This window comes from Pelodiscus sinensis, chromosome 17 (genome assembly GCF_049634645.1).
Source record: "Pelodiscus sinensis isolate JC-2024 chromosome 17, ASM4963464v1, whole genome shotgun sequence".
Taxonomy (NCBI): Eukaryota; Metazoa; Chordata; order Testudines; family Trionychidae; genus Pelodiscus; species Pelodiscus sinensis.
This window is the reverse complement of record NC_134727.1, coordinates 5029048-5056946: the sequence shown is the minus strand read 5'-3', so window position 1 is coordinate 5056946 and position 27899 is coordinate 5029048. Positions and strand designations below refer to the sequence as shown.

Genomic DNA, 27899 nt, shown 5'->3' with positions numbered 1-27899 from the left:
AGTTGAAATTGAGTTTTAACTACTTCATTATCTACTCGCAAATTTGTAAAAGATTCATGTCATCTTATGAAATGTGTAGTAGTTTTATAATGAGCACTGTATTCATACACTGACTTAAAATGACCCTGTCACATGTGAAAACAAATCAGATTGTTGCTGTTAATGAGCTTTTCAATTTACTATTCAGTGGATCAGATAAGTAGATTTAAGACGTAATGATCCTGTTTAGCACTCAAGCTTGGCTGTCAGATTCTAGTAGTTGAAGAAAATCCTCAGGGACAAAAGCGTTGACACAGTTCTTGATGGGATAATGGGAATCAAAGCTAATGGATGATAAAAGGAGTAGTAAGACTTACAAGGATAATTGTGGATTAAAGCACTGCTCTTTGTCAACATTGACTGCTGTTCCAGTATTTTATTTGGTAAACTCTGATGTGGTGAAAGCCTGGTTTGACAACAGAACATGATGCTAATACAGCAGGTGAGGCATTTCCTATCACAGGAAGGAAAACATCTGAATATCAATACATGCTAGTAAGGAATACAAACCTTTCTGGTGAAAAGAGCTGATGTGCAAAATGTAGAAAACAGATAGCGGTTAAAATTTTCAAAAAAAAATAGACAGTATACCTTGTTTCAGTGGCATAGTATTTACAGCTTAAGAACCGGAATGTGTGTTTTGAATAGTAAATATGTATGTATACATTGTAAATTATCATTCTTTAAATATTTAGCATTACTTTTTTCAAGGTATATGGAGAGCTTGCACAGTCTATAGTAAAGAATTTTAGTATTCCACTTGTCCAGTTCACCAAAGATTTTGTCGCAGTATGATCGTCTATTAAAATTTTACTATCTCAGTTATAGAAGAAATTGGATTTTGTCATGATTTTATTGCATTCCAATATGAAATCTGTAGGATATAAAAACATATTTAGTTATAGAGTTAAATGCTGGCATTTCCTAGGAATGACTGGATGGGAGGGCATCACTATCAGCAGTGGAAATGGGAGTAAACAAGTATGATATTCTACCAGAAGTATTCAATATCTATAATTCATTGCAATGTATAAGTGTCAACAGTAATGTTTCAGAATAAAATTGGCAGCTAGATGGCACCAGGCTTTCATCATTGGGTGGCTTAGGTTACACATGTTGTGACTTTGGTGATCTCATCCTAAATCTTAGTGTATACTTGTCCTAATCACATCGTATGACAGAATTTCCTACTACTTTCTCTTCTGGGATTTAGGATTAAAATAGAAATACTTCAGGACTGAACTGAAATGCACTGATTGGTAGAATTGTGTTTGGCCCAGGTCTTTAATGAAAAGTAGAGGTGCTGTAGCTCAACATGAGGTGCATTGACAGAGGGAATTGGTGCTTGGCAATTGCTCTGTCTCAGATTCTAGTCGATTCTTAGATTCCATCAGGTAATTACAATGTCCTGGACCTGGAATGAACCACACAACTCAATGTCTTCAGGTTACTTGGAAGGGAAGGAGAAGCCCACAGTGGAAAAGCCTACTAGGGAAAGCCTAGTTCAACTTGATTATGTGAACGAAAATGCAGCAATTTACCAAATGTAAGCTAAAGTTCAGGGGTGACATTTACACTGATGCCACTAAGGCTAGATAGAGACTGGTGAAAGGTATTGCTTTGCTGCACCCGATTGAGGCTGTTTATAAAGCCCCATTATCTCCCTGAGAGGTACCTGAACCACCATTGAAACATGTGCATGCTTCTCCAAAGTATTTATAATTTCAATTTGATAGGATATTGTTAACTATGGGTGAGTGAAAATCTATTAGCCCCAAATTCCTGAATCATTGCCTTGGAGGATAAGAGTCATCTATACCCATGATTTAGCCCAGGCCAGATGAACTGAGTGAGTAACCTTCATTCATGCTTGTGCCCTTTTTGCTGCATAAACAGACTGTGGAAGGGTTAGTGTATTTTTGAAATAACACTTTAATACTTGTAAATGTCTATAATGTGTTACTATTTAAATGTTTGTTTTCAGGTGTATGCCCGAATGTCAGAAGTCTTAGGAATAACAGATGACAACCATGTTCTAGAAACATTTATGGCAAAAATGTGAGTTTATGCTTCAGTTCTATTCTATACATTTTTTTGTATTCTTTTCAATGTTTATCCATAATGAAAGTTTAAATTTTTCAAATCCCCAGCTGAATTCAATGAGACAAATTCTAGGTGCTTTCATAAAAAGTTTTAACATTTAAGACCTGAAGTAAAATGTGTAAGTCTAGGTGCCACTGTAGAAAGTGACTTTAGACTCCTAAATGCTTCCAGTCGATGGGAATTAAGGTCTTAAGTGCCTAAATCACTTTTGAAAATGGGATTGAGGAGCCTAGACCGTCGAGACTCTTTTGAAGTATTGGCATTGGTCATTCTGATCTTCAGTGTGTGTGCGTACGCATGCTCCACACAGATGTATCCTTTTATTCTGTGGCTTAGCCTGCTTTCTTGTCACTTGCACACTGGTAACAGCCAGGAAAGAAATCAACCAAACTGAAGTAATTTCATTCTCTTGGTGGCATCTTATCCTTATCTCCCCAGTTAGCTACTCTCCTCATTATGGTATAGATACTGAGAAGTGAGCACTAGATCTTGCTTGTAGTCACTCCAGAATTTTTCAAGAGAGGAGAGTTGGAAGCTCACTGGATGGAGCAGAATCCCTCCCTTAAGAAAATTCAGATTCAGACAAGGATGAAACCATTGAAGGCCATGATCTGTGAAGCAGCTGAGGGAGATTATAACCAACAACCCTCTCTTTTTTGGTACTTGCCTGAATAAATTAATTCTGCCTAGCATTGCAGTGTTAAAATGGATAAGGAATACATCTAAAAATGATCAGATATCTTCATATCTTTTCCCAGACACCCGCTGTGGTGTTCTGGGACATACACTTCTTTTTCTCCTGTTCAGCAAGCCCCAGCAAAACCTCTACATTTTGGCTTTTGCAAGTTCTATTCTGTATTTCTGCCTGTATCTATGGATTCCCTTGAGACAGACAGGGTTTCCTCCGAAACTGAGGTTTAATCCCAGAAGCAAGCCAAAGGAGTAGGAATATCTGCTCCAAAATCTGAAGAACCCCAGGAAAACACTGATTCTAAAGGTCTCCCTGTGTTCCTGGGAATGGAGAAGGAAAAGGGCAATTTTCCTTGCTATCTCTCCCAAATTGGCTTTCTCTAAATCTGGTCTAGGTAGACTTACAAATGGTTTTCAACAGGGTGTTTTCATTGCTAGGAAAACATCCTATTAGAACCTTAAGTTCTTTTTCGGGTGCTTCCTCATGTCCATTCCTCAATAGGTGGGTGTGCTCACCACATGCACCGGTACCAGAAGTTTTTCTCTCAGCAGTACCCATAGAAGAGCAACACTAGCAATCCCTGGAGTGGCTGCTCCATGGTGTGGTATAAGGAGTGGCACCAGTATCCACCTCAGCCTCCCTGAGGGAGGCCATTGCAAGCCCCCTGCACTCAGTACCTCAGGAGGATGCTACGGTGCGTCAGGAGCTTCCGAAGCAGGTAGCAACTAACCCGAGGCAGTAGGCAGAGGAGCTTGAAGAACCTGCGAATGCGCTCTTCGATGTGTTGAGCTCCTTGGCACCAGTTCGGGTGGCCCTGCCCTTGATTGGAGGTTCTCAAACAATCACCACAGCCCTGTGGCAGAACCCCTCCCCTCTTCTGCTTATCTCCAAAAGGGGTGAGAGGAAATACTTGGTCCCAGCCAAGGACCATGACTATCTCTTCTCCCACCCCTCCCCAAACTCCCTGGCTGTAGAGGCAGGGCAACCAGAGGCAGCACCTAAGGACGAAAACTCCTTGAGAGTGGACTTGTTTGGTAGATTTATTCCTCCTCCAGTTTACAGTTGCGGGTGGCTAACCACCAATCCCTCCTTGGCAGCTACGGTTTCAACCTGTGGCAGGCCATGACTGTGTTAGAGGACGTGGTCCCATAGGACTTGAAGAAGGAATTCAAAGCTCTCTTGGAAGAGGGAACAGTAGCAGCCAGAGCAGCCTTGCAGGCTGCTTCTGATGCAGTGGATTCAGTTGCTTGCATGATGGTGTCTGCCATTGGTATGCATCAGGCATCCTGGTTCCTCCTGTCTGGTCTGTCTTTAGAGATGCAGCAGACTCTCCAGGATCTCCCTGTCTATGGCTGTGCTCTCTTTGCTGAACAGATTCAAAATCACGCAGGCTTAAGGACTCCTGTATTATGCTCAAGACCCTGGGGTTGTACATTCCTGCCCCAACTCAGAAAGCACTTCAAATCCTTGCACCCCACCAGTCAGGATAACAAACTCCAACAAGAGCCGCCTGCCAGAAAGAGCGAGGGTTACAAGCACAGGCTGAGTTAATTCTCAGTTCCTCCCTGGGTTTGCTCCTCCTGCCCCAAGCAAGGGGCAAAGAAACTATTTATCCAGTCTCGTGTTGGACCGATGGGTCCTAAGTATGATTTCCCAGGGTTATATATACTCCAGTTCCTCACTGCCCCACTACTGCCCCCCATCCCTTTTCAGGGACCCTTCTCACAAGAGCCTTCTTGTGCAGGAGGTTCAGGAGTTGTTACAGATGGAGCAGTGGAAGATATTCTGCCCCAATATCGAAACAAGGATTTCTATTCCAGATATTTCCTAATTCCAAAGGCCAAGGGAGCCTGCGGCCCATCTTGGATCTGAGAGGCCTCAAAGTTTATCTGCAGAAACTCAAGTTTTGCATTGTCTCCCTGGCCTCGATTATCCCCACCCTAGATCCAGGAGACTGGTATGCCGCTCTCAACCTGAAGAACGTTTACATTGACGTGACAATTTTCCCTAGATGCAGACATTCCCTCTGCTTCATGGTGGAACCTTTCCACTACCAGTTTACAGTCCTCTCCTTTGGCCTGGCCACAGCGCCAAGGATATTTACCAAGTGTATGACTATAGTGGCAACCTACCTCAAATATAAGGGAATACAGATTTACCCTTATCTCGACAATTAGTTGGTCAAGGGCAGCTCAAGGTCCCAGGTCCAATACAGCATCCCGGGCCTCCTGGTCTCCTGCAGGTCGTTGGGACTCCTAGTCAATGACAGAATGTCCACGTTATTACCAGTCCAGAAGATAGAATTCATCAGGGCGGTGCTTGACTTGATTTGTGCCCATATGTTCCAATTGCCTGGACCTACTGTTGCAGGATCAAGGTTGACTTCTGCCTTCCAATCTCATGTCCCTACAACTTTCAGCATGGATGCTCTGTAGTTAAATGAGGAAAACCACACCAGCTTGTACGAGGTTCAGCAGGTTCTCCTAGGAAGCAGAAGCTGTCTGCATGCATAACGTATAAGGCAAAGTGGATGAGGTTCTCCCATTAGGCTTCATAGCATAGTATCTCGCCAGGTCCTGCTCCGGTCCAGGCTGTCCTCAACTACCTGCTGCAACATAGGAACAGAGGGGTGGCGCACTCCTCCAGCCGAGTGCACCTAGGTATTATCTCTGCTTTTCACAAGCTGATCCAAGGGCAGATGGTCTTCTCCTATGACATGACAGTGAGATTCCTGTAGTGCCTTAAGAGTCTCTACCCTCAGTTTCAGGACTCAGTCCCACATTAGGACCTCAACATAGTCCTCTCCCAGCTCACCAAACGACTCTTCAAGGCCCTTGGTTCTTGCCTGTGGTGTTCTGGTAACAATGAGATGGATTTCAGAGATCAGAGCCCTAACTTCAGAATCCCTGTACATGGTCTAATTCAAGGTCACGGTCCAAGTGCAACCACACCTGGCCTTTTTACCAAAGGTTGTTTCCATCTTTCACATCAATCAGTATATGTTCCTACCAGTCTTCTGCCCAAGCCTCATGGGTTAGCAGAAGAGTGGCGGCTCCATGCTATGGAAATCAAGAGGGCCTTGGCATTCTATCTAGAATTCAACTTGGAGAGTATCAAGTCTTTCTGCAGCTCGATGTAGCTCCTTGTGACCACTACCAGTAGAACGAAGGGCCTGACAGTGTCTGCTCAGCAGCTTTCCAACTGGATCACTTTCTATATCGGAATGTGTTAAGTGCTCACAAGGGTCCCTTGTCAGCCCATAGTCCAAGCTAACTCGAGTAAGACTCAAACCTTGTTGGCAGCCTTTTTCGTGTGAATATGCCAATTCACAAAATCTGCAGGGCCACAATGTGGTCTTCAGTCCACATGTTTACGTCTCATTATGCCAGTACCCAGCAGGCCAGAGACAACCCTTGGGTTTGGCAGAGTTGTGCTACAATCAACATGGCTTTGAACTTCTACCTTCCACCAAGGGTACTGCTTGGAGTCACTTCTCCTGGAAGGGACATGAGCAAGCACTCGAGGAAGAAAAGACATTTACCTTTTTGTACCTGGTGTTCTTTGAGATGTGTTGCTCATGCCCCTTCCACATCTCCCTCTCCTTCCCTGCTGTCGGAGTTTCTGTCAAAAAGAAACTGAGGGTAAGGGGAGCACACAGCATATATACCGAGTCATAGAGGTACCACTCCAGGAGTCGCTAGACTACAACTACTCCCCTATTGGTACAGCTGAAGGAAAAATTTCCAGCACCGGTACATGTGATGAACACACACATCTATTGTGGAAGGCAGATGAGCAACACATCTCATAGAATCCCTTTTCCAAACAGGTAACTGTCTTAGTAACCGTGATCAGTTGATGCAACACTAAATACAACTGGCCTGGTCTAGAGTGACTACAAATGTATTTAACATTCTATAAGTTAACATGACTTCCCCAGATCATTTTTTACCATGGCTTAATTTCCTAGTGAAGACAAGAACTAAATGGCTTTCTTTCACCAAGACACAGTATGCTGTTATTGCTTGTTTTAAGAAAACTCTTACACATCAAACCTAATGTTTCTCTAAAGAAACCCTAAGAGCTAGAGTTGATCAGAAAAATATTTGTTCTGGGGCCTACACAATTCTATGCTGCGTATTATTTTTATTTTTATTTCTTTTTCTTTTTTTAATTATTTTTTCTTTCTCAAGTTCCAAAAACCTCAAGACATTATGTGTTTTCCCAGCCTACCCTTTGCACCCCTATGCAGGCTGTGGGAGAATAGCCAATCTGATGAGTCAGCACAACAGAGGAGTGTTGAGGAAAGAAGAGACTTTTCTCAGCTGACTATCCTGTGTGTTTTGAAGGCAAATTACAAACAATTCCCCATAAACATTTCCCATGTTGTATTTTTTTCTCCTTTCCCATTGTTTGTAAATAGGCTTGGCAGAATGAAATTTTTGTATCATTTTGAAGGATAATATCAGTGCTTAAGTGAAATTATGTAAGCATTTTTTTATTTCTGTCCATTTTAATTTTCACAGTTTTGGAAAACTTTGTATGTGTCAGACAGTGGTAGAGTCAAGCCAATAAATAATTAATAACATCAGATATGAGATTTGAAAAGTTAAAGCTTTATAACACACATTGTCAATATCACATATCAAAATATACAAAATAAGTATCTTTAAATGAAACTCTAAGTTCACAAGATGCATTTTGCTTACTTTATCTATCTATAAATTCCTGTTATTTCTGAAAATATTTTTGTCAGTTTGTGAATATAACAGTGAAATCTGTTTATTGACATGAACTGATAAAAATCTAATCCTTCCAAGCCTTTTTTAAATGGTCTCTGACTTGACTTGATTGATTGTAGTGTGGTTGGGGCAGGAATCATGTCAAGTTTACTTATCTATATGATTCCATTAATAAATAATAATAAAAACATTGTTTCCAAGAGGTGAACAAAGCTGAAGGTGTGTCCCATCCTGCCAGAATAAAAATACATTCCACTGTCATCCAGTATACTGCTATTAAGAACTCTGATCTATACTGAACAGAACAAGCCACAGAAAACCAAATTAGTTTTTCCTTTGCCTGTGCATGTGTTTCCTGTGACTTGGTCAGCCAGAAGAGAGATAACCCTTAATGAACACTTGTCCTGCCATTTCTGGAAGCAGCACTGGGCAGGAAATTAGGCTAACCTTTATTCTTTGAATTTAAAGTGGAATAAAACTAGGAATCAGAGGAGGGGGCCATTGTATTGTCTATAGATGCTTCAGTATGGCTGTCTTTCCTTCTGTTGCTACCAATGAGATGAAAACTTTGTGGCCTGTGCCCTATGACCAACTCACAGAAAACCAATTAAGAGGTAAGAAGATAAGTGATACATACATTTAATTTTGTTCTCTGTGTCTTTGCATAAGCAGTATAAACTAAGTGTGTATATACTTAGCATTTTAATGCCATCTCGGACCCTTCTGAAAAAGTTTAAAAACCAATGCTAGTTCTTGATGACATTCTGTATTTTGCTCATTTCTCTTCATGATTTATTACATTTATATGAAAATACTATTTTTGTTTATCAATTGTTCTTTGACTGCACTGGAGATAATTTTGGTGTCATCAAAGGAGCATTATCAAAGTGGAGACTAAGCAGTAAATCGGGTGGGAAACCTTTATGGGTCAGAAACCGCTGACCCACAGAAAAATCAGTCATGGACTGCACACAAGTGAGAAGTAAAAAAACCCAACAGCCCTCACTGACGTGGCTCCCAGATTCACCTTGCACACCCGAGCCTGGGGGGGGCAGGTCAGTAAATTTGTGTGCGCCAGCCCCATGGAGGGGTGGCAGAGATGCTGGAGTGCCAACATGGGCTCCCGAATGCCAGAGGGGGGAGCCCCAAGTCTTGGGGGCTGCAGGTGCCCCACCACTGTAGTAAATAGTATTATAATATTACACAGATCTATTTTCTGTGCCTCTTTTTATGTCCCTATCCTTTCAACTTTTTACTTAGCAGCAGTAGTGTGCTTAGTGTAAAGCTGAACTAGAGTCCATACTAGTATACTGACCCGGCAAATAAAATCTTATGGGTCAGTCCTGACTGGCAACATTTCACTTGCTTTATTTCTAGGCTTAATCTGAGCAAGTTCTGCCATTTGTGCCAAATAGGCTACATGTTTTGTATATGGACACATGATTACACTGAATTTACCAGTCACTTTCTCTTGCGAGCCAAGTCAATCTCTTAACCCAGATCTGTAAATGAGAAAGCCATTAGCTCAGTGCACAAGTTAGACCCATTGATCTTGCTCTTTACCATGTAAGAAAAATGTTAACACCCATCTATTATATATTTTGAAAAGTTTGTGGATTTGTTGTGCAAAATAAAGTCATGCTCCATGATTACCTACAGATGCCACATTTTGCATAAACAATCCTGCCACTTAAATTAGCTGTATGCACTACTTTTTATAGCGGAATATACTGAGTGAAAGGTTTAAATAATTATTTTTGTTATTCATTGGAAAAAAGTCATGACTATTATGATTAGAGTTCATAAAAAATATTTGCTAACAACATTAAAATTGAGTCATCTATTCAACTATCATTTTAGTGCAAAGAAAATTTTTACTGTTACAAATCACAAAATAATTCAAATTAGTTGCGGAAAGAGTCATTGAAGCTTTACGAGTAGCTGATTCAAATTTACTATGGATGGTAATTATTCAATAAAATGAATAATGTTTGAAGTTGAAATCCTACACATTTAAAACTGTTCCTTTTCTTCCCTTTTGCAAGCACATTAATAAAAAAAATCTATGACATATAATTAATTTCTTGAACTTTCCTATAAATGTAATCCACGCAAAATGACTTTGCCCAGTCAATTATGGGCCTCACCTGCTAGTGGTAAATATTTTTTAATATTGTGTTCTGCATAAATACCACTGTGATTGACATTAAAATGGCAGTGCTTCTGTGCATTTGCATGCATGACAGTTGTTGCTTTGACAATGCTCAGTTTTATCTAATACAGCACCCACTTCCTTTTTAACAGCAAACAGTCTTTCATATCAGAAAGTGGGGGAGAGACATAGTAAAGTTGAAATAATACTTCACCATTTCAATTTACCATTAGAACCATTGAATACTCTTGTGATCTGTTAACTACTTTTGGATCTAATCATGGAATAGTAACAGTTTATAGTATTGGAGTCCTGAGAAAAGTAGCTAAAACACTGGAAAAGTGTGAAGCAAATATGTATTTAAATGCTATGGGAGGAACATAGGGGGCACAATATAATGTTTGATATGAAATGATCAACCAAGTGGTGACTCTTCATGGCATTAATGATTTTTTGTATTCCTTTAATGAAGGGGCTTCATCTCCTCTTTTGTAGTAGTTTACTGGTTCTTATGGCAAATTTAGTGTCTGGTTGCCATGTGCAGCATTCCTTAAAGAGTGATGTGACTTTAGTTGTGATTGAAGTGAACCACATCTCTTTTATATTGGTTTTGAAGATATTTTCTAGTTAGCTATCTAACCCGCATAATATCAACATTGGATCATCTTCATTCATATAGTCTTAAATTTCTCCTTTTGATCTTTCTGCACAACTGGTCAGTAATATCAACTGATGAATACTTGAGTCAAGTTAATCCCAAACAAGCTGTTTTACATATATTTGATATCTGCCAGTAGCACTGTTGATATGAGCTACCTAATGTTTGCCAAGAGAGCTCAACCATATTCAGCTCATCTGCTAGAGGTTGTCTTGAGTAGCCATTCCTCAGCTAATTGAAGTATTTTCTGAGGTTGCTCACCACAGTGAGTTTGCTGACATTCTGATCATAATTTCAGGTAATTCTGTCAATTCCTATTGTCAAATGTAGATCTTCCATTGAACGTAATTCACCAGCCTCCTTTTTAACTTCTGGGCATCATTTTTTAAGGGGCATATTTTTATACACACTTTCAGCCATTCATGCAGTGGAAGACTCCATTATAAACCATAAACTTATATCTGCCCCATCAAGAATCTTGGATTTCACAAGGAAACCCTTTTGATTTCTACTATCCTTCCTTAGTTTCATCAGTGCCCAAGAAAATTGATCTTCATTTGAAAAACATTAAGGCCCAGGGTTTTAAAGGTATTTGGGCATTGCTATGCTCAGTGTTTCATGGCCGAAGGCTTGTTTTCTAGAGAGATTTAGAAATTTAGGAGCCAAAATCTCAATGAGATTTAGTCTTGTGGAGATTTAGGATCTTAAATCTATTAGGCATTGCAGTGCTGAGTGTGGCAACACCTAAACAACTTGAAATGTCTAGGCCTTAGTCTCAAATAAATTATTCCAGCTTTGTGTCTCATATCACAGGTAACCTCCTAGATTTACATATTCTTGTGACAGAATTATGTAAACTTAACCACTCTCAACTTTTTCTTGGACTTCTTCAACTTTACTATTTGATCTGAGGAAGTGGGTCTGGCCCACGAAAGCTCATCATCTAATAAACCATCTTGTTAGTCTTTAAAGTGCTACATTGTCCTGCATTTTGCTTCAGCTACCCCAGACTAACACGGCTACATTTCTATCACTTTTTCTTGGAGTCAGACTTGTACATATTCAGTTGTGATTTATTACTTGTTTGTGGAAAAAATAGTTTCTCAAATTCTTCTTTTCAAATGTTTGTTTAGCACGTAGACCTATTTGTTCGCAAATTGTTTGTGTACCGATCCTGAGCCTTGCAAATATTATGTTGTTTAAACTTGTCAGAAACTTGTATAATTAACTATTGGTCTTTGGGTTCACAAAATCTTTGTTCGTATCACTGGAATCACATTGTAGTGTTTCTCTTCTAGAATAACTGGAATGAGACATCTCCTATGAATGTATGGATGAATTCAGTAATTATCTATCCGTGGTACATGTACACATATATATGGTTTTTCTAGGATGCTTGTCTTTGTACTATCTAAGCACAAAGTATCCAAGGAAAATTCAGGATTTGTGAACATGTTCCCAATTTCCTGAATACTTAAGAATAGCCAGTTTGACCTATAGCAAACTACAACTCCAGGCTGTTATCTGTGAAAGTATTTTGTGGGGTTTTTTTTTAATTATTTGCATGTACCCAGCTCTAATGAAGTATGTCTGTTCAGTCAATGCATGTGTGCCACAGGGAGCTCTGAACTGTAAAAGATTATAACCTGCAAGAAATAGTTAAAGCACGACCATATAGAGCCTTATGGCTAGCATATTGCCCATTTCCTCTTTTTTACTAATGCACAAATACCACCCTATGGCTGAGATTTCCCAAGACTTTTAGGTGATTTGCATTCCCAGGTTTCATTCATTTTAATGGGAATTGGGCATCCAGGAGTGTTCCCTTAAGATTTTCCATCTGTGGGCAGAGTGAGTTTTATCTTGTGCACCAATATTGAGGTCCTGTGTGCTTGTTCGGACGTGTGCCACTGCGGCTCCCCCCAGTTCCTAACAACAGTACATATATAATCTCAATTATTGTGTAAGAAAAAATACTGAAACAAGGGATAGTGAACAAGGTGTATAGCCCTGCACCTAATCACCCTGAACACCACCCAGCTTTGCACCCAGTCTCACTCCCACCTAGCCTTGCTCCTTCCATTCCTGCATCCATGGCCTTCCCATCTCCTTCACCCCTTACCACTAATCCTGCATTGTGCCTCCTTTGCCCCTAACTTCTGCAAACTGACCCCTTCATCCCAACCCTACACTTTCCTCCTTGATGTGCCCCCAAGTCCCACCCTGTGCTTCCAGCATGCTGTGCCATGCTACCCCCCTGCTCTGTATCCTCCACTCCCTTTGCCCAGCCACACCCATGCCCTAGGTATGGGCCCAGTTTACCCAGCCCTAAGGCTGGCCCTTTGACAAGGCAGCCGAGCGCCACGTGGCTCTGGCTCTGGCCACCACGTGGCTCCAGCCCCATGTGGCTCCAGCCCCAGCTGCTGCCCACACAATGGCTCAAGCCCTGGCCACTGGAGCTGCTGCCACCACCCACCACCACATGGCGGCTCAGGCTCGGGCCCCAGCCAGAGCTGCCACCCACCACACGGTGACTCAGGCCTAGGCTCTGGCTACTGAGACTGCCGACAACCAATACGTGGTGGCTCAGGCCTAGGCCCCAGCTGCAGCCACTGCCCACCTCAGAGCGGTTCCGGCTCTGGCCCAGGCCCTGGCTGCCGGAGCAGCTGCTGGCTGCCTGCAACAGGACTCCAGTTCTGATCCCGGCCGGGGCTGCCGGTGGAGCAGCCACCAGCCACCCACAATGCAGTTCTGGCTCTGGCTGGGGCTGCCATTGGAGCATCCACCAACCACCTGTGATGCAGCTTTGGCTGGGGCCACTGGGGCACTCGCCCCCCGCCATGCATCCCGCAGCTCCAGCCTTGGGGAAGGGCTGAAGCCAGGGCCACATCATGGCAGCTCTGCTGCTCCTAGCGTGGGGCAGCCATCTGCCACTCGCCCAGCCCCTATGGTGCCTCCTTTGCCCCTAACTTCACAGCTGAGAAGTCACTGGGCAGTTCTGCTTGAGGGTGGGCAGGCCTCACATTCTTGGTGCATACCCACACAGGCGCTCACCTTAGAGGGAACACTGGCATCCAGTATTTAAAATTTTCAGCCTAAAATATTAAATTTTGGTTTGGGCTCTTTGAATTTTAAAACTCTGATATTTTGTAACAATATCCAAAATAACCTTAATTTGTCACTAAGAATATTATCCCTATATTCTGGGACTTTTGTTGTTCAGTTCTTTTAAAATTTGGTTCTTGTCATCCATAGTTAAGCTTCTTCAACATTTTGAAAGTATGAATAGTATTCATATCCATATGAAAATAAATGGTACAACATGCTCTTCATATAGCCTAACAAGATCATAATTTTATTGGCACATCTCCATTTTTGCAATATTTATACTGGTTTCCACCTTCCTCCTCTTCATTTAAAGTAGCAAACAATAATAAAGGGCTCGCAGTATTATAACAGGGATGCTTGTGATAACTGGAAGAGGCACCACTATCTTGTGACCCAAGTGGACTTGCAGATCTCTTCCTACTCACACTATGCCTCAGTTCTTCAGCCGCCCCTTCCATAATATTCCCTATACACTTGGTTTTTTCTCATCCTCATTCCTTCTCTAATTTTTCATAGTCCTCCCATATGCTCCATTCACTAGCATTCTGATCCCATTCCCAAAGAAGTAGAAACCTCTAGAGGTATTCTTCTTCATTCCACTACTGCTACCAAGTTTATTTACTACAGTACTTTGTTTCTATAAGTTCATCATGCTGTCAGCACCATGGATAGCTCTAGCAGCAGTGTGGGTTAAGTTCTGAGCTCATGTCTGGGAATATTTTTTTAAGATGATGTGGTGAGAAAGATCAAGGGAAGAATAGGTAGTTGGGAAGTGTTGAATAGTTCAGAAAGGTTGTATGGAACGATACTTTTACATCCCTCACTGCCTCTCTTTATAAATAATTCTAATTATACAAACTGACAACAAGTGTACATCGGTCAGGATAGTTTTAATGAAGCGGTTTACCTATGAAATATGTGGTATCTTATTTTTGCTTAAGAGGGTCTTTTTGTTATTTTTTTTTAAATATGGAGCTTAATAGGACAAATAGTTCCAGAGATACTACAATAAGAAAAGCATACTTTTTGATATGATAATTTTACCAAAAAAAATGAAGCTGTTTTTACCCTGGGCAAAATATCATTAAAGTAGGGCTTATAGGCAGCCTCAACTACTTCTTGCCTGGTACAGGCTTGGAGGCTAAGTTAGGTTATTCTGATCCCTTGGGACTGGATCTAACACTGGTACTAATAATAAATATTTATATGTTTGTGTTACTGGAATAACTATAAACCTTGCCATTTGATTATGTGTATCTTGTCTACTTTATAAACACCTGAACAATGTTAGTGCCACTATTTCATTTTATGAAAACATTTACAGCTCAATATTTTGGCTTTTGTATACCAAGTATGGAGACAGTCTGTTATTTCTTTACCACATTATGTATATTTGCTTTTAGAAATGTGATTTCTGTTAGTCTGTTATGTAAGTTTCTGTAGACTTGCGCTTCTGATTGGTAATCCTGTTAAATGTAATTGTTTACTTTCCATCACCCATTTATGTTTCCTGCCCAGTTGCTTTGACTTTCTTTTACTTCAGTATCTTTTTTTGTGAATTGGTCACTTGAGACAGAGAAAAGGAAGCCAGAATTTGGACTCAAATGTTTGATTGACTTAAAGAGCTTGAATTTCTCTCCTGTGTTGTTCATCATTGTCTTCTGTCCCTCAAACATTGGAAAATCATAAAATTGTTTTGGTGTTTCTTTATACTTAGTTATATTTCTGTTTAATTTTTACAGATTTTTTCCTTTGAGTTGTTATGCCTTGAATGTAATTTTAATATTGCACATTGATATTGTCCATCATTCCTGTTGCGTGATGTTCATAAACCAAAAACAAGAACGGAAATGGTCATGAATATGCACTCAGAAATATGTCCCTAACCTCTTACATACATCATTCATACTTTTCCTCATCCAAAAGCAGCAGCATATGGAGCAAAAAGAATAGGTCAAATTGTGACAAAACGGAAAGTCAAACAATAGTGGGGCAGCTTTTTTTTGTAATGGTCTGTTTTGGTTACTCTTTAAACATTTAAGCATTAGGTGCAGAATAGATTTCTGTTTTTGTTTTGGGGTTTTTTTTAGAACTCCCTGAAATAGTGAAAAGTGGTAAATTATGGACTTGCTAGGATGGGCTCTTTCTTTAAGGCATATAAGCTACTGTATTTATGCACAATGCTTTTTACTAAATGAGTCAGTGCTTATTTGTGCATTTAAGATGAGAAATGTTGGAGGGTTTTCAGTGTTAGCATAGAAATGGACAAATAAGTTATGCCTTCCAAATATGGAGCTGTCCTATGAGACATAGCCATGCATACCCCATGAGAAAAATAGTAAGTATAGTACTTCCTTTCTATATGTTAGTGTGTACCCAAAAGATAAAGTGGCGCAAAGCCATGCTGATTTAAGGCTCTTAATTTCTCTATTTCAGATCTGAACCTTTTTATGTTGTATCAGTCTGAACTCCAAACTCAGATCTATACCAATATATACTTTTATCGGGGTGTTACAGATTTTTTAAACAATGCTACTTAGGAGAGAAGGATGCTCCAAGTTTAAGTTGCCTGCCTTAGGAGGACCAGGTTCAATTTCCTTTTCCACTACAAACTTCCTCTGTGACTTTTGATGTCTTGCTTAGTCTCTCTCTGCCTCAGTTCCCTATATGTAAAATGGAGGCAGCATCAGGGCGCAGCATATAAATATATAAGATGAGTAGGGGAGAAGGTTGTGTTTGGGGTAATATGCTTTACCATGATAAATGGTGGCTTAGAAACTGATAGAGAAGAGGTAAAAAGGGTTATTTAATTCTAAATTGCTTGTAGGATTACAAAATGTTGAAATTACAGGTTCAAGAATAAAAATTATTGAATTAACTTATTTTTCTAATGTTTCCCATCTCATGAACATAAAAAGAACACAATCTACCAGAAGGATGTATTTGTGCAATAGTGCCCTAGCATTTTGTATTTATGTGTGTGTTTACTTACTCACTTTTCTCACAAAGAGGGCAACATTTATTATAAACGTTCTCTCTCCTTCTTTATTCCAGTGTTACAAATCTTAAGTGCTGGGGAAGATGTGAGCCTGTGATTTCAAGAACTCTTCAGTTTCTAAATGATCTTTCTGTTGGATATCCTTTTTATCATGGGTCCTATTCTGTGAAAATAATTTAATGAAAATTAATTTGTGAAAGCCATTTTCCTTTTTATAGTAAATTGTTTTAATACCAATGAAAATATTAATATTAAAAGATTTGTTTAGTCTTTTTATATGCAAAGCACATTTTAAGTTATTTTGTGTGTTTCCCTATTCTTATTCTCAATGCAAGATTATCCATGTGACCAGTTCACTAACATCATTAGTCTCAGTCACGATTTTCCAGAAGACAAGAATGTCATTGACTCTAATGAGAATAAGACTGGGCACATTTTGGCTCCCATTCAACTAAGGTACTTAAGCCCATTCCTGACTTTAAGCACATGAGTAATCCCATTCAAATCCATGTGACTACTTACATCCGGACTTTAATACCTTAATAGAACCAGGGTCTTCATTGCTTCTATTTCTAACACCAGGATCTTGAATTTTTGTTAACAGTTTACCTGAGTCCCGGATTAGATTTTACTGTGACTGAAACTTTTTGAGGCTGATATTTAAGTCATGCATCGTAAAATAGAGTGTGATATGTTTACTCTCTGAGTTTCCAACAAGTCATACAAGAAGATCCATTTTCAGGAAAAAAAATAGTATGTAATAATTTTTGACATATCAAAATGTTTAAATGGATACAGGCAATGGAAACCAAAATTTTCAGCACTGATAAAAATATTCAGGAAGGGAAGTCTTTTGATATTTTTAAAATAAATACTGCTTTTCTTTCAGTTTCAGGTGAAGAGATTAATGTTATAGGAAGGAAAGGAGGCTGGAAAGTACAGCCTTGAATCATTTTATTTTCTCCTTAGATTGCAGTCATCACAGCAGAACGTTAATATATTTCCTTGTATTAAATGCTGCTTATTGTTTTGCAGATTGAATAAGTGCATTTCATTTAGCTAAAATTATGCTGTATATGTGTTCTCACCCTTGCTAGGAGTATCATTAATCAGCCAACATGGGAGATGTTAAATATATAGATACATATATCTCTGCTGTTAACACCACCAAGTATAAAGGGGCACAGCTGAAATCCAAACGTCACTAAGATATTTAATAGAAACAAAAAGGGGGTTGATTATTGCATTGCATTGCATGAATAAGAATGTACAAGAGTTAATCAGCTTGCTGTCCCTGGTTGTATTCAATAGACTAAGGTAACCAAGATTAAAATATTCCTCCTAGTTCAAAATATTTACTTGTTTTGTTGCTCATTTATGGATGTAAGCTGAAATAGTCACCATTATATTACTGTTAACAGCAGTGAGCCTTTTATATGTTTGATATTACATGACTAAGAATTTAGAATGCAGGTCTGCTTCCTCCCACCCCTCCCCCGGAGTTGGGGTTAGGCACTTAGCATTTGATGTGCGGGAATGTATTTGGGACCTGCCTCACAATCCCAGCCCCTAAAACAAGGGGGAATGATTTGCAGTTACAGACACAATGTATACTTGTTTTAAGGCTGCAGGGTGACCAATGAATATGTTGCTGGTTAAACAGTTTTTATATTGTACCTTGGGCAAAGTAGATGAGTTTGCTATATGTGATTTGGATACGATATTATCAGGAGGGGTATATACTTAAGTGTCAGTCTTCCTTTAGATAATGTATTATGTGCTGCTAAGAACCCTGATAAGAGAGCTTTAAAGCTGTGTCATATGGAAGTATGAAGTAGTAGTGATACCTTTTTAAATATGCTGCTGTGTAAATGAGACTTCAAAATAAAACATTTTTAAAAATCAGTAAGAAGGAAGATTAACTAAAACCATAAACATCAAAATATATTTAAACAAACATTCTAAAAACAGTAGCTTCTCTGGGTTTAGATGAGTGGGATAGGACAGATAGCTTTAATGCTGGTTCACTTTTCTGTGATATGTTTGTATTAGTTAAGTTTAGAATTGTGTTCCTTGGCAAACCATAAAAGATTTCAAAAGTATTAGACACCCACTTTTGTGCTGGAATTTAATATGCAACTTTTTATTGGAAAATAATCGTCCTTGTCTGGCAAAATCCACCATGCAATATTTCTGTTAGTAGGCATAATGCAATAAAGACAGGGAGGGCTATTTATCACTACAAATTTTGAGGATTTCAGGATTCTTTTTATTATTTTAATATATTTCTTTGGTATTAAATCAGAAAAATGATAAATTACACCTGTCGAGGCTGTTTTTCCTTTTTGCTAGAAAATGATGTACAACCCAATTTCACTGGTCATTTTGGCTTTTAAAGATATGTATTTTTTTTGCTATAAAAAACTTCACCCAATAGGGTTTTTTTAATAATAATGCTGAAGTACTTTTTATTTCTAAACCTATGAAGTAGCTTATAAGTACTTCCTGGCATTGCAAACTTTGGCCTTTTCACACTGTTGGTTTTTTTAAAATAATTATTTAAAATAATTTTGGAAGAAATATTGTATTCTTAAAAAAAAATCCAGTGATTCCACTTTCAGTATATATTATAGGGTACATCTTGACTGAGTTGAAAGTTTAAAAAAAAAATTTAAGTTCTTGTCCAGTGTTAATCATTCATGTGTATATAATTTTTTTAGTAGAAAATTATTCTCAACGTGTCTAGTGAGTCTCTAAATGTCCCTGGAAATTTATTTATCTTTTTATTATGCATAAAAGTCATTATTTCTAAAGATTCTCTGAGTTAAAAAGAAAAGTATTAGTGCTAATAAGCACTCTACATAATATCCACAAGGAAAATAATTGACATTTTTAAACAACAAAAGGCAACACATGATTTGAACTGGTGTCGTGTTTTACGTTATTTTAACAATGATTCCAGGTTTGCATATTCAGAAATATATTAGCCCAATTTGATTTTAAAGCTCAGTTATTTGAATTATAAATCATTATGTCCCTTCTAGCTGGGCATTCATGAAATATCTTTGAATTCATTTACATAATGGAATACATTAACGGTTCCTTTATGTCACACCGTCGTATTGGCCCCTCATGCATGTTTAGTTCTCCCTAATAATTAACGTTAACATTATACATTTTCCATAACCAAATAATAATAAATAGTATTGTTGTTTTGTAAAGCAACTAGCTGCAAAATACTCTTGTCAAAAAGTCTGCTTTATCCATGTTTGTTACTTCTAAAGAGCCCTCTCATACGCTGGAACTATTGTATAGCTTGGCAATGTGAAAGCAGATAACCAGATGCACTAGGTTAACAAAAATTAATCTGTAAAATGTTTCCTTATGATCAGGTGAGTAGGTTTGCCAAAAGCATCTATATTCTCCATCCATAGCCATTTAAGGAAGTGATCATTTTTAAACGTAGTTTGATCAGTGTGAAATTAAAATTAATCATTCCTAAAAAAAAGTACATCATAAGAACATTAAGGGTACATCTAAACTACATCCCTCTTTCAAAAGAGGGATGTAAATTAGACATATCAACATTGCAAATGAAGCCGGGATTTGAGTTTCCCGCGCTTCATTTGCATAATCGTGTCATGGCTTTTTTTGAAAAACGCTATTTTGAAAGTGAAACCGCAGTAGACATGGTTCTTTTGAAAAGAAAAGCCTTTTTCGAAAGATCCTGTATTCAAAAAATGAGGTTTACACGTCTATACCACGGTTTCACTTTCGAAATAGCGTTTTTTGAAAAAACACCATGACATGATTACGCAAATGAAGCACAGGCGAGTCAAATCCCAGCTTCATTTGCAATTTCGATATGTCTCATTTACATTCCTCTTTCCAAAGAGGGATATAGTCTAGACATAGCCAGAGTTTGCAAATTGAAGCACTCGAGTCAGGAAATGACAATGTTATGGTAGCTTGTGCTGTCTCAACTGCCCACTTGTGTGTATGTGTTACAACACACTTGAAATACATTCTCATGCTATTTTTTTGTCTACAGAGTCCCTACCTTAGTCAGTGCAAGGGATGCCCAGTGCTCAATGAATCGGATAGCCGTTCACTATTTTTTTAATCCTCAAGGTACAGTGTGTAATCCCATATTTCATTTACCGCATACCATCCAAACACCATATTGCAGACACCTGCCTCATTCCGAATACATAGTACATGCTGTGGGGGCAAAATTGCATGCGCTTGGGTATCATAATACATGTACACAGAGCTAGGGAAAATTATACAACCATCATTAACTTGTCACTTCCTTACTTTTGAGTGCTTTGTTAATTGAGTTTAGCAACTTAAGCTTTTATTTAATGTAGTTTTCTAAAGGGATTCCCTACATTTTTAAAAAGAAAAGAAGAAAATGTCCCACTATGTAGGATAAACAGGACCAAATTCTCAGCATCAAACAGGTGAAAAACTGCCCTAAATGGGCAGTCATGGATTTCCGTAATGGAGGAATCCTTGAGGGATTAGCACCAACACAAGGGATGTTTTGGAACAGGGTTTATTTGCTAGGCCAAAGCTCAACCCTTAGGATATGTCTATACTAGGAAACTATTTCAAAATAACTAAAATTGATTTAATACGTCTTGAAATAACAAAATCAAAATGGCATGTCCTCACTATGGGAGAGCCTTGAAATAAGTCCAAGGTAGGCTCCGTTAATGTGGATGCGCTACCTCAACTTAGAACCCCAGGAAGCACTGGGGAGTAATTAGTTTGAATTACTCTGGGGAATAATTATTTTGAAATAGCGGCACCAGAGCCTCCACACTAGCACTGTTTCGAAATTAGCATTATTCCCCGAGGAAGGCAGGAGTACAGATTTCAAAATAAGTGGACCGTTATTTTGAATTAACAGGCTTGGTAGTGTGGATGTTCTGCTTATTAATTTGACATAAGGGGGGTTATTTTGAATTAAAGCCCTAGTGTAAACCAGGCTTAGAGAGCCATCTGTTCTCCCCAGCAATGATGTACACTGAGAACCTGGCCTCTTGTGTTTTTATAAACATCTTTTAAATATTTTCAGGTCTTTCTAACCTTATGTTTCTGTCTTCCTGCTTAGCATTTCAACTTGTGTTTTTTGATGCAAGAAAATAGAATATTGGGTAAAGGCCTAAGTATTCTTAATATTATCTATGGGTTTTAGTCATTGTTGGAAATTCAAAATGGAAAGCGCATCCATAGTGTTATACAATGTAAGTAATAGCACACAATTGAGCATTTCATGGCATAATTGTCATTTTAGGTGGATACTGTGGTACCAGGCTGAAGACTTAAGGTCCCATATGCTATGTACTTTCTATTAGGTTGGGATACTCAATGACAAACATAGCAGTTCAAACAGAGTTTTGTTTTATACAATAACGTGGGACAAATCATCACGCTGAACCAGAGGCTGTAGAAGGATTCCTGATCCTTAATCAGATCAATATGTATTGTAAGACAGAACCATGTTGTAACTTTAGAGATTGAAATGCTGCAGGTGAGTCCCCTGGTATAGTAGGTCTTGTCTACTCTGGCATGTTTTCTCACCAAGAACTGCCTTTTGTTGACAAAACAGTGAGGCTGTGTCTACACTGGCATGAATTTCTGGAAATGCTTAAAACGGAATACTATTCCGTTTTCAGTTTTTCCGGAAAAGGAGCGTCTACATTGGCAGGCTGCTTTTCCGGAAAAGCCCTTTTTCCGGAAAAGCGTCTGTGGCCAATGTAGACGCGCTTTTCCGGAAAAGAGCCCTGATCGCCATTTTCGCGATCGGGGCTTTTTTCCGGAAAAGACTACTGGGCTGTCTACACTGGCCCTTTTCCGGAACAGTGTTCCAGAATAAGGATTTATGCCCGAGCGAGAGCAGAATAGTTTTTCCGGAATAGCGGCTGATTTTGTACAGTAGAGCATCATTGCTTTTCCAGAAAATCAAGGTCCAGTGTAGACAGCTCGTAGCTTATTCCAGAAAATCAGCCGCTTTTCCGGAATAAGTGGCCCAGTGTAGACACAGCCTGAGAGCATACATACTACAATGCAACTTTTGTCAGAAAAAAACACCCAGTTTTGGTGACAAAAATCTTCCACCTCTGCGAGAGACTTTTGTCTTTTCCTCTCCCTTTATTGTCAGCAAGGAGCCTGTGTGGACTCTGTTGTTTGTTTTGTCCAGAGAGCTGATTTCTGCCCTGATGGCTGTGCTCAGTGTTTTGTGATCTCTGCTGCCCTGCAGGCATGCACCTCTCCCCTTTCAAAAGCTCTAGGAAGTATCTGACAGCTGAGTGAGCTGCACCATTTGGGGAACAAACAAAAAGAGCAAGTCATTGGAATGCTCCCTCTGTCCTGCTAGAAACATAGCAGCAGGCAGACTGCAGCTACAGGAGGAGGGCTGGAGAGACTGCTGTGCTGCTTTGACATTCCTCAGCATGGAGAGCTCACAGAGCTACTCATGATACTGTGCCCAGCAGCTGAGAATGTTGTGGGAGAACTCAGAGAATCCCAACAAGTGCAGGGATCAGCTCTGCCTTCCCATAGCACTGCAATGTGAGATGCTCACCCACAATGCTTCGCTCTGTCTGTCAACAGGGGAGCAAGCAGTATGGCCATTCAACGTCGATAATGGGAGGCAGAAAAAAAGTTTGACCGGTTTTCACTTTTACCAACTTTTGCACGTCAACAGCACTTTTGTCGCCAAACATTCCCAGCATAGACATAGCCTTAGAAATCAACATAGATCCGACCTAAGTTCCTACAAAACTGAAAATGCAGCCCTGTTCCCTAAGTGTGTCATTACACTGAGGTAAGTAGTTCTGAGCTGTAAGATTGTGGTCCTGTGAGTAAGATTCCTTCTTCAATCCTGCGTGTTGGCTGAAAGTTTAAATAAATAACAAAACATTGCAGGCATCTGTTTCTTCATACAAAGAGGTTTCTGTTGGAAAAACATGTCATGCAAATATATTTTTTTATTTCTCAATTTTTAAAGTGCAAAACTGCTTTCTTGGATACACGTTTTGAAACCACTTCTGTCAACCATGTGACCTCAAGAGACAATGGCAAACAGGATTGGCTTTGTTTTGTGAAGTTTTTGGCTGGGATTTTTAAGCACCCAACTCCCATACCTTCTTTGAAAATCCCCGTATATTCGTACATGTGCATAAATATGCACATGCAAATGTAGAGGCTCTTTGTCAGCATTTGGCCCTTTGGTCAGTGATATGAATGAAACTTTTCTTTTTTTAGTAGTCAAAGCCTGCAGCGGGTTTCATTCTTTTAATATTTATTGCTTTAGAATGTAATTAAAGAGAGCAAAGTTGGCAGAGGTTATGATTTTAAAGTGTTTTATTTCTTGGTTTGTAAAACAGCTCTTCATACATAGTTTTGCAGTAAATGCATCTTAAATTGCTGAATTCATCCTATGAATGATCTACTTTATGGTTTCCATAAATATTCCAGTGGCAAAACATGACTTACTGTTCATTAACAGCATGGATGGGAGAGATTCCAACTAACAGTAGAGTTGTGGGGGGATTAACTTTTTTTTTTTAAAGTTATTGTCAGTTTTCACTTGTCTGTTTGCCGAAGACTCGAGAGAAGATATAAACCTATGAGATGTCCTCTTTAACTGACTCACTCTTTTGGCTAACCAAAGGCTGGCTTGATTCTGCATTGTGTTGAGAGCACCCAAGTGTAATTTACTCCAGCAAGGCCTGAGCTCCTTCAGCAGATTCTCAGCTCAGTTAGCATCTTCTTTGCTGGTTGACAAAACTGAGGCTATGTCTATTCTAGACCAGGGAATGCGTCTGTTCTTCCAACACTTTTTGCAGAAGAGCAGATGTGCTTTTTCGGAAGCCCTGTATTCCTCATTTTATGAGGAAAAAGGGCTCTTCCGAAAGAGGGATTTTTTTCCTAAATTTGGCCCAGTGTAGATGGGCCACATTTTGGAAAAGCATCTTCCGAAATAACAATTGGAAAAAGGTACGCAAATTGTGGACTGCAATTTGAGTACCTTTTTCTGGAAAAAAGCAGCAACCCAGACACCCTGTTTTTAAGAAAACTAGTGAAATGTTGTAATTCCTGTTGTTTTTTTTAAATGTTGCATATAATTATAGGTTATTGTCTTTGGGGAAGAGGAGAAGTAAGAGTATTTAAAATCTAGCAGCACCAAAGGATTGTTTTTTACCCTATAACTTTCTCTTTTTCTCTGTGAACCAAATGCTTCTCTGAAGATGCCATTCTGCAGGAGTCTCACCTTTCAGAGTTCAGAGGTTACCTTTTTGTGTGTGGCAAGTCAAGAGAGTCCCCTTGCATCTTATTTCTATCTTTTCCCCCCAAGGCAAGATTATCAAGTTGCACATCTCCCACATCCATACGTCCTGGGAACTTCATTTCCCATGCAATCAAAAGAACAGACTGGACATCTAGAGGAGAGTCTTTATATTCAGTAAGCCTGGCATGTAATGATCAGTAGTTGGCGTGTTTTGCCCTCTATGCTCTTTCTGCTACCTTTAATGGTAAAAAAGAAATCTGAAGAACTACGGAGTTCTGTCAGTCACATTTAGGAGTGAAGAAGAATTAAAAGTAAGGGAATTCCTTTCTGCCCCTTGTGGTCCTGTTTAAAGCCACCAACAAACCAATTTCATAACCCATTGGTAACCTCTCAGTTAGGGCAAATCCTGTGGCCAGCTGCTACTACAAAACAGCAGTATTTCCTCCACACCATCCTGTCTATGTTTTACTATTTGGAAAAACAGCACCATTTATTGTTGAAAACTTGTAGTTTAATTCTAAATATCATTGCATTAATTGGCTCTTTTACAACTCAAATGTGTGACATGAAAATTGCTTAGGTTAATAATAATCATTTTTAATGTTCAGAATACTATTTCTGTTATATACATTTTTCAGAAATAGCATATTTTCTTTGAGATATGTATATTACTATTTAGGTTATATAATTATGCAAGTTAAGTTTCCAGCAGTAAGCAAATGTCAGCATACTACTACAAGGGAGACTTTCCTTAACATCTCTTACTTATATTCTCTTAAAAAAACTTGTGAAAATAGATGCTGTGAAGTTCATGCTTCAGAATCACACGGTAAGTTTTTCTTACTATGTTCAAATAGTTTAGATTCCTTCATAATTGTGTAAATAATTTTAACTTGTAATGCACTTATGTTTTGCCAGAGTAAACACTTTCCTTTTCTGGGAGTCAATGAGAATTATAGCCTCAGTGACCTTCGATGCCGAACAACTTTCTACACTGCTCTCACTCGCCTCCTCATGGTAGATCTAGGTAAGAATCCACTTAACGTGTTTCTCAAATATCTTGGATATTTTTGTAATCCTGTTAATTTTAGTAACAGAACATTGATCTGCTCAATGAGAGGTTACTCATGTTATTAGAAGTAAGTTATAAGGTCATTTCATCTGTGCTAGATGGTGTTTAAAATACTTCATGATGACTTTTGAGGTTTGTGGCCCTTGAAAATTAATTTTTTTTACTTGCTAGGTTTGGTTCTAGTAATACTAGCAGATGTACCCAGCATTGCTTTATTTACATGATTGTATATGGCAGGGGGATGAGAGAGGGGCTTAATGCAGGAGTTTTGGGGTGGGGAGGGCTCAGGCATGAGGTGGGGGGTGCAGGAGTGAGGGCAGGGAGTGGGAGGGACAGGACTCAGGGCAGCGGGCACAGGGAACACGGCTGGGAGGCCAGAGGAGAGGGGGAAGCTTACTGGGGCCACCTGGAGCAGTGAGGGAGACACTGCTGTGGCAGTAGGTCATCCATGGCGGTGCTCTCCAACCGGCAGCTTTTCCTGCGGGGCTGGTCTCAGCCTGCAGCTTGACTGGGGGCAGGGGGTGGGACAAGGTTCAGAGGGACAGCCCCGGCTTCTAGCGCCCGCCCTGTGATCTCAGCCTGTCCTGGGGCAGGGCCAGCCCCAGCCTTCAGTAGCGCCCCTGTGACCTGCAGGTTCCCTGCGCGGGGGGGTGAGGAGGCAGGGCACGTGCTGGCTCTGGGGACTTCATTTACCTCACAAAGTCACAGCTCCTAACCATGACATGACAGTGCACGCACCATCTCCACAGCGTAATTGAGCATGCACCAGCCCAGGGCTGCAGGAGTGAAACTGGTCTATCCCAGTAATAGCTGCACCCAGTTTCTCCGCGCTGGGCATGGGGATCCAGAGTAGGATCCTCTTTCTCGTTAGTACACGCAGGAAGCTGGCTCCCCACGCGTATTGGTTCACGCAGAGCCACCTGCCCTCCCTCCACCCTTCCCGTGTTGCTGCCTCTCTATCAGAAGTAGCAGCGCAGGGTAGCAGGCAGGAGCCGGTCTGCACAGGGAGCCGATTTGTAAACTGGCTACTGTCCCTGATATAGAAGCAGCAGCATGGCATAGCAGAGGGCTCCCTGGGAAAGGGGCTGGGAGCCAGGAGCACACTGGCTGCCGTCCCCGGAGAGAACATTTTAGTAACTGCGTAACCAATTTTATTTATTTATTTATTTATTTATTTGCGGCTATGCAGTTACTAAAATAAACATTGTCTAACATCCCTACTAGGAACCAGGCTCAGACTGGGAGCAGGGGTAGAGTGGGGGAAGTGGACACTCTGAGATTGGGTGAGAAGCTAGGGCAAGGGGAGGGACGGAGACTGCACAAGAGGACAAGGAACTGGAGATAGGTGGGATGAAAGACGGAGAGGAAAGGAGACTGCTGATGAGCTGGGCTGCAAGGGGATAAATGGCTCTGGCTGGGCAAGCGACTTGGGATTGGATGGGATGTGGGAAGGTGGAGAGCCTGGGGTTGGGGAGCAGAGGTTAGGGCTTGGACAGGGAGCTCAGAGGAGGACCCTAGGACTGACGTGGTAAGAAGACAGGGACTCAGTGGGCAAGGGGGATGGGACTGGATCCAGGGGGTAGATTCACAAAGGGGTTGCAATTGTTGCAGTGCCTGATTTTTGAAGTGCCTTGCCACCTACTGGGATTCACAGCTATGAATTAGATGCCCAGGAGGAGCTGGTGATTGCTGAATTGCTGCCTGGCTCTGGTGGTTCTCCTTACTCCCAATAGCACCATAGCCCAGGTCTAGTCCACCCCTGCCTAATGTGGAACAGTGACTTTAACCCAGGTCTCTCACCTCCCAGGTGAGTGTTCTAACTGCTAGACTAGAGGGCTTTTCCCTGTGTAGAAATCCTTGCATATCCACTGGACCGGGGACTAGAACGTGGGTCTCCCAGGTGAGTGCGCTAACAGCCGGGCTGTAGAGTCATTTTCACTCTTTGGTCAAACGAATATTTGAAGTATTTATAAGAAGCACCTTAACCACACCATCAGCTCTGCCAGCTGTGTTTTGTGTGGGGCCTGATCCAGT

The 27899-nt window shown here is 40.2% G+C and overlaps 1 protein-coding gene across 2 annotated transcripts in view; it reads left to right on the top strand.

Moving 5' to 3' along the window:
- The window catches only part of RANBP17 (RAN binding protein 17), a 235346-nt gene that overhangs the window by 127959 nt on the left and 79488 nt on the right, over positions 1–27899 (top strand). For both annotated transcript variants that reach the window (XM_025181074.2, XM_075900151.1), the window contains 4 exons: positions 2024–2097; positions 16548–16628; positions 25559–25622; positions 25712–25820. In XM_025181074.2, the coding sequence (XP_025036859.1) occupies positions 2024–2097; positions 16548–16628; positions 25559–25622; positions 25712–25820 (328 nt within the window). The remainder of the gene's footprint in view (positions 1–2023; positions 2098–16547; positions 16629–25558; positions 25623–25711; positions 25821–27899) is intronic.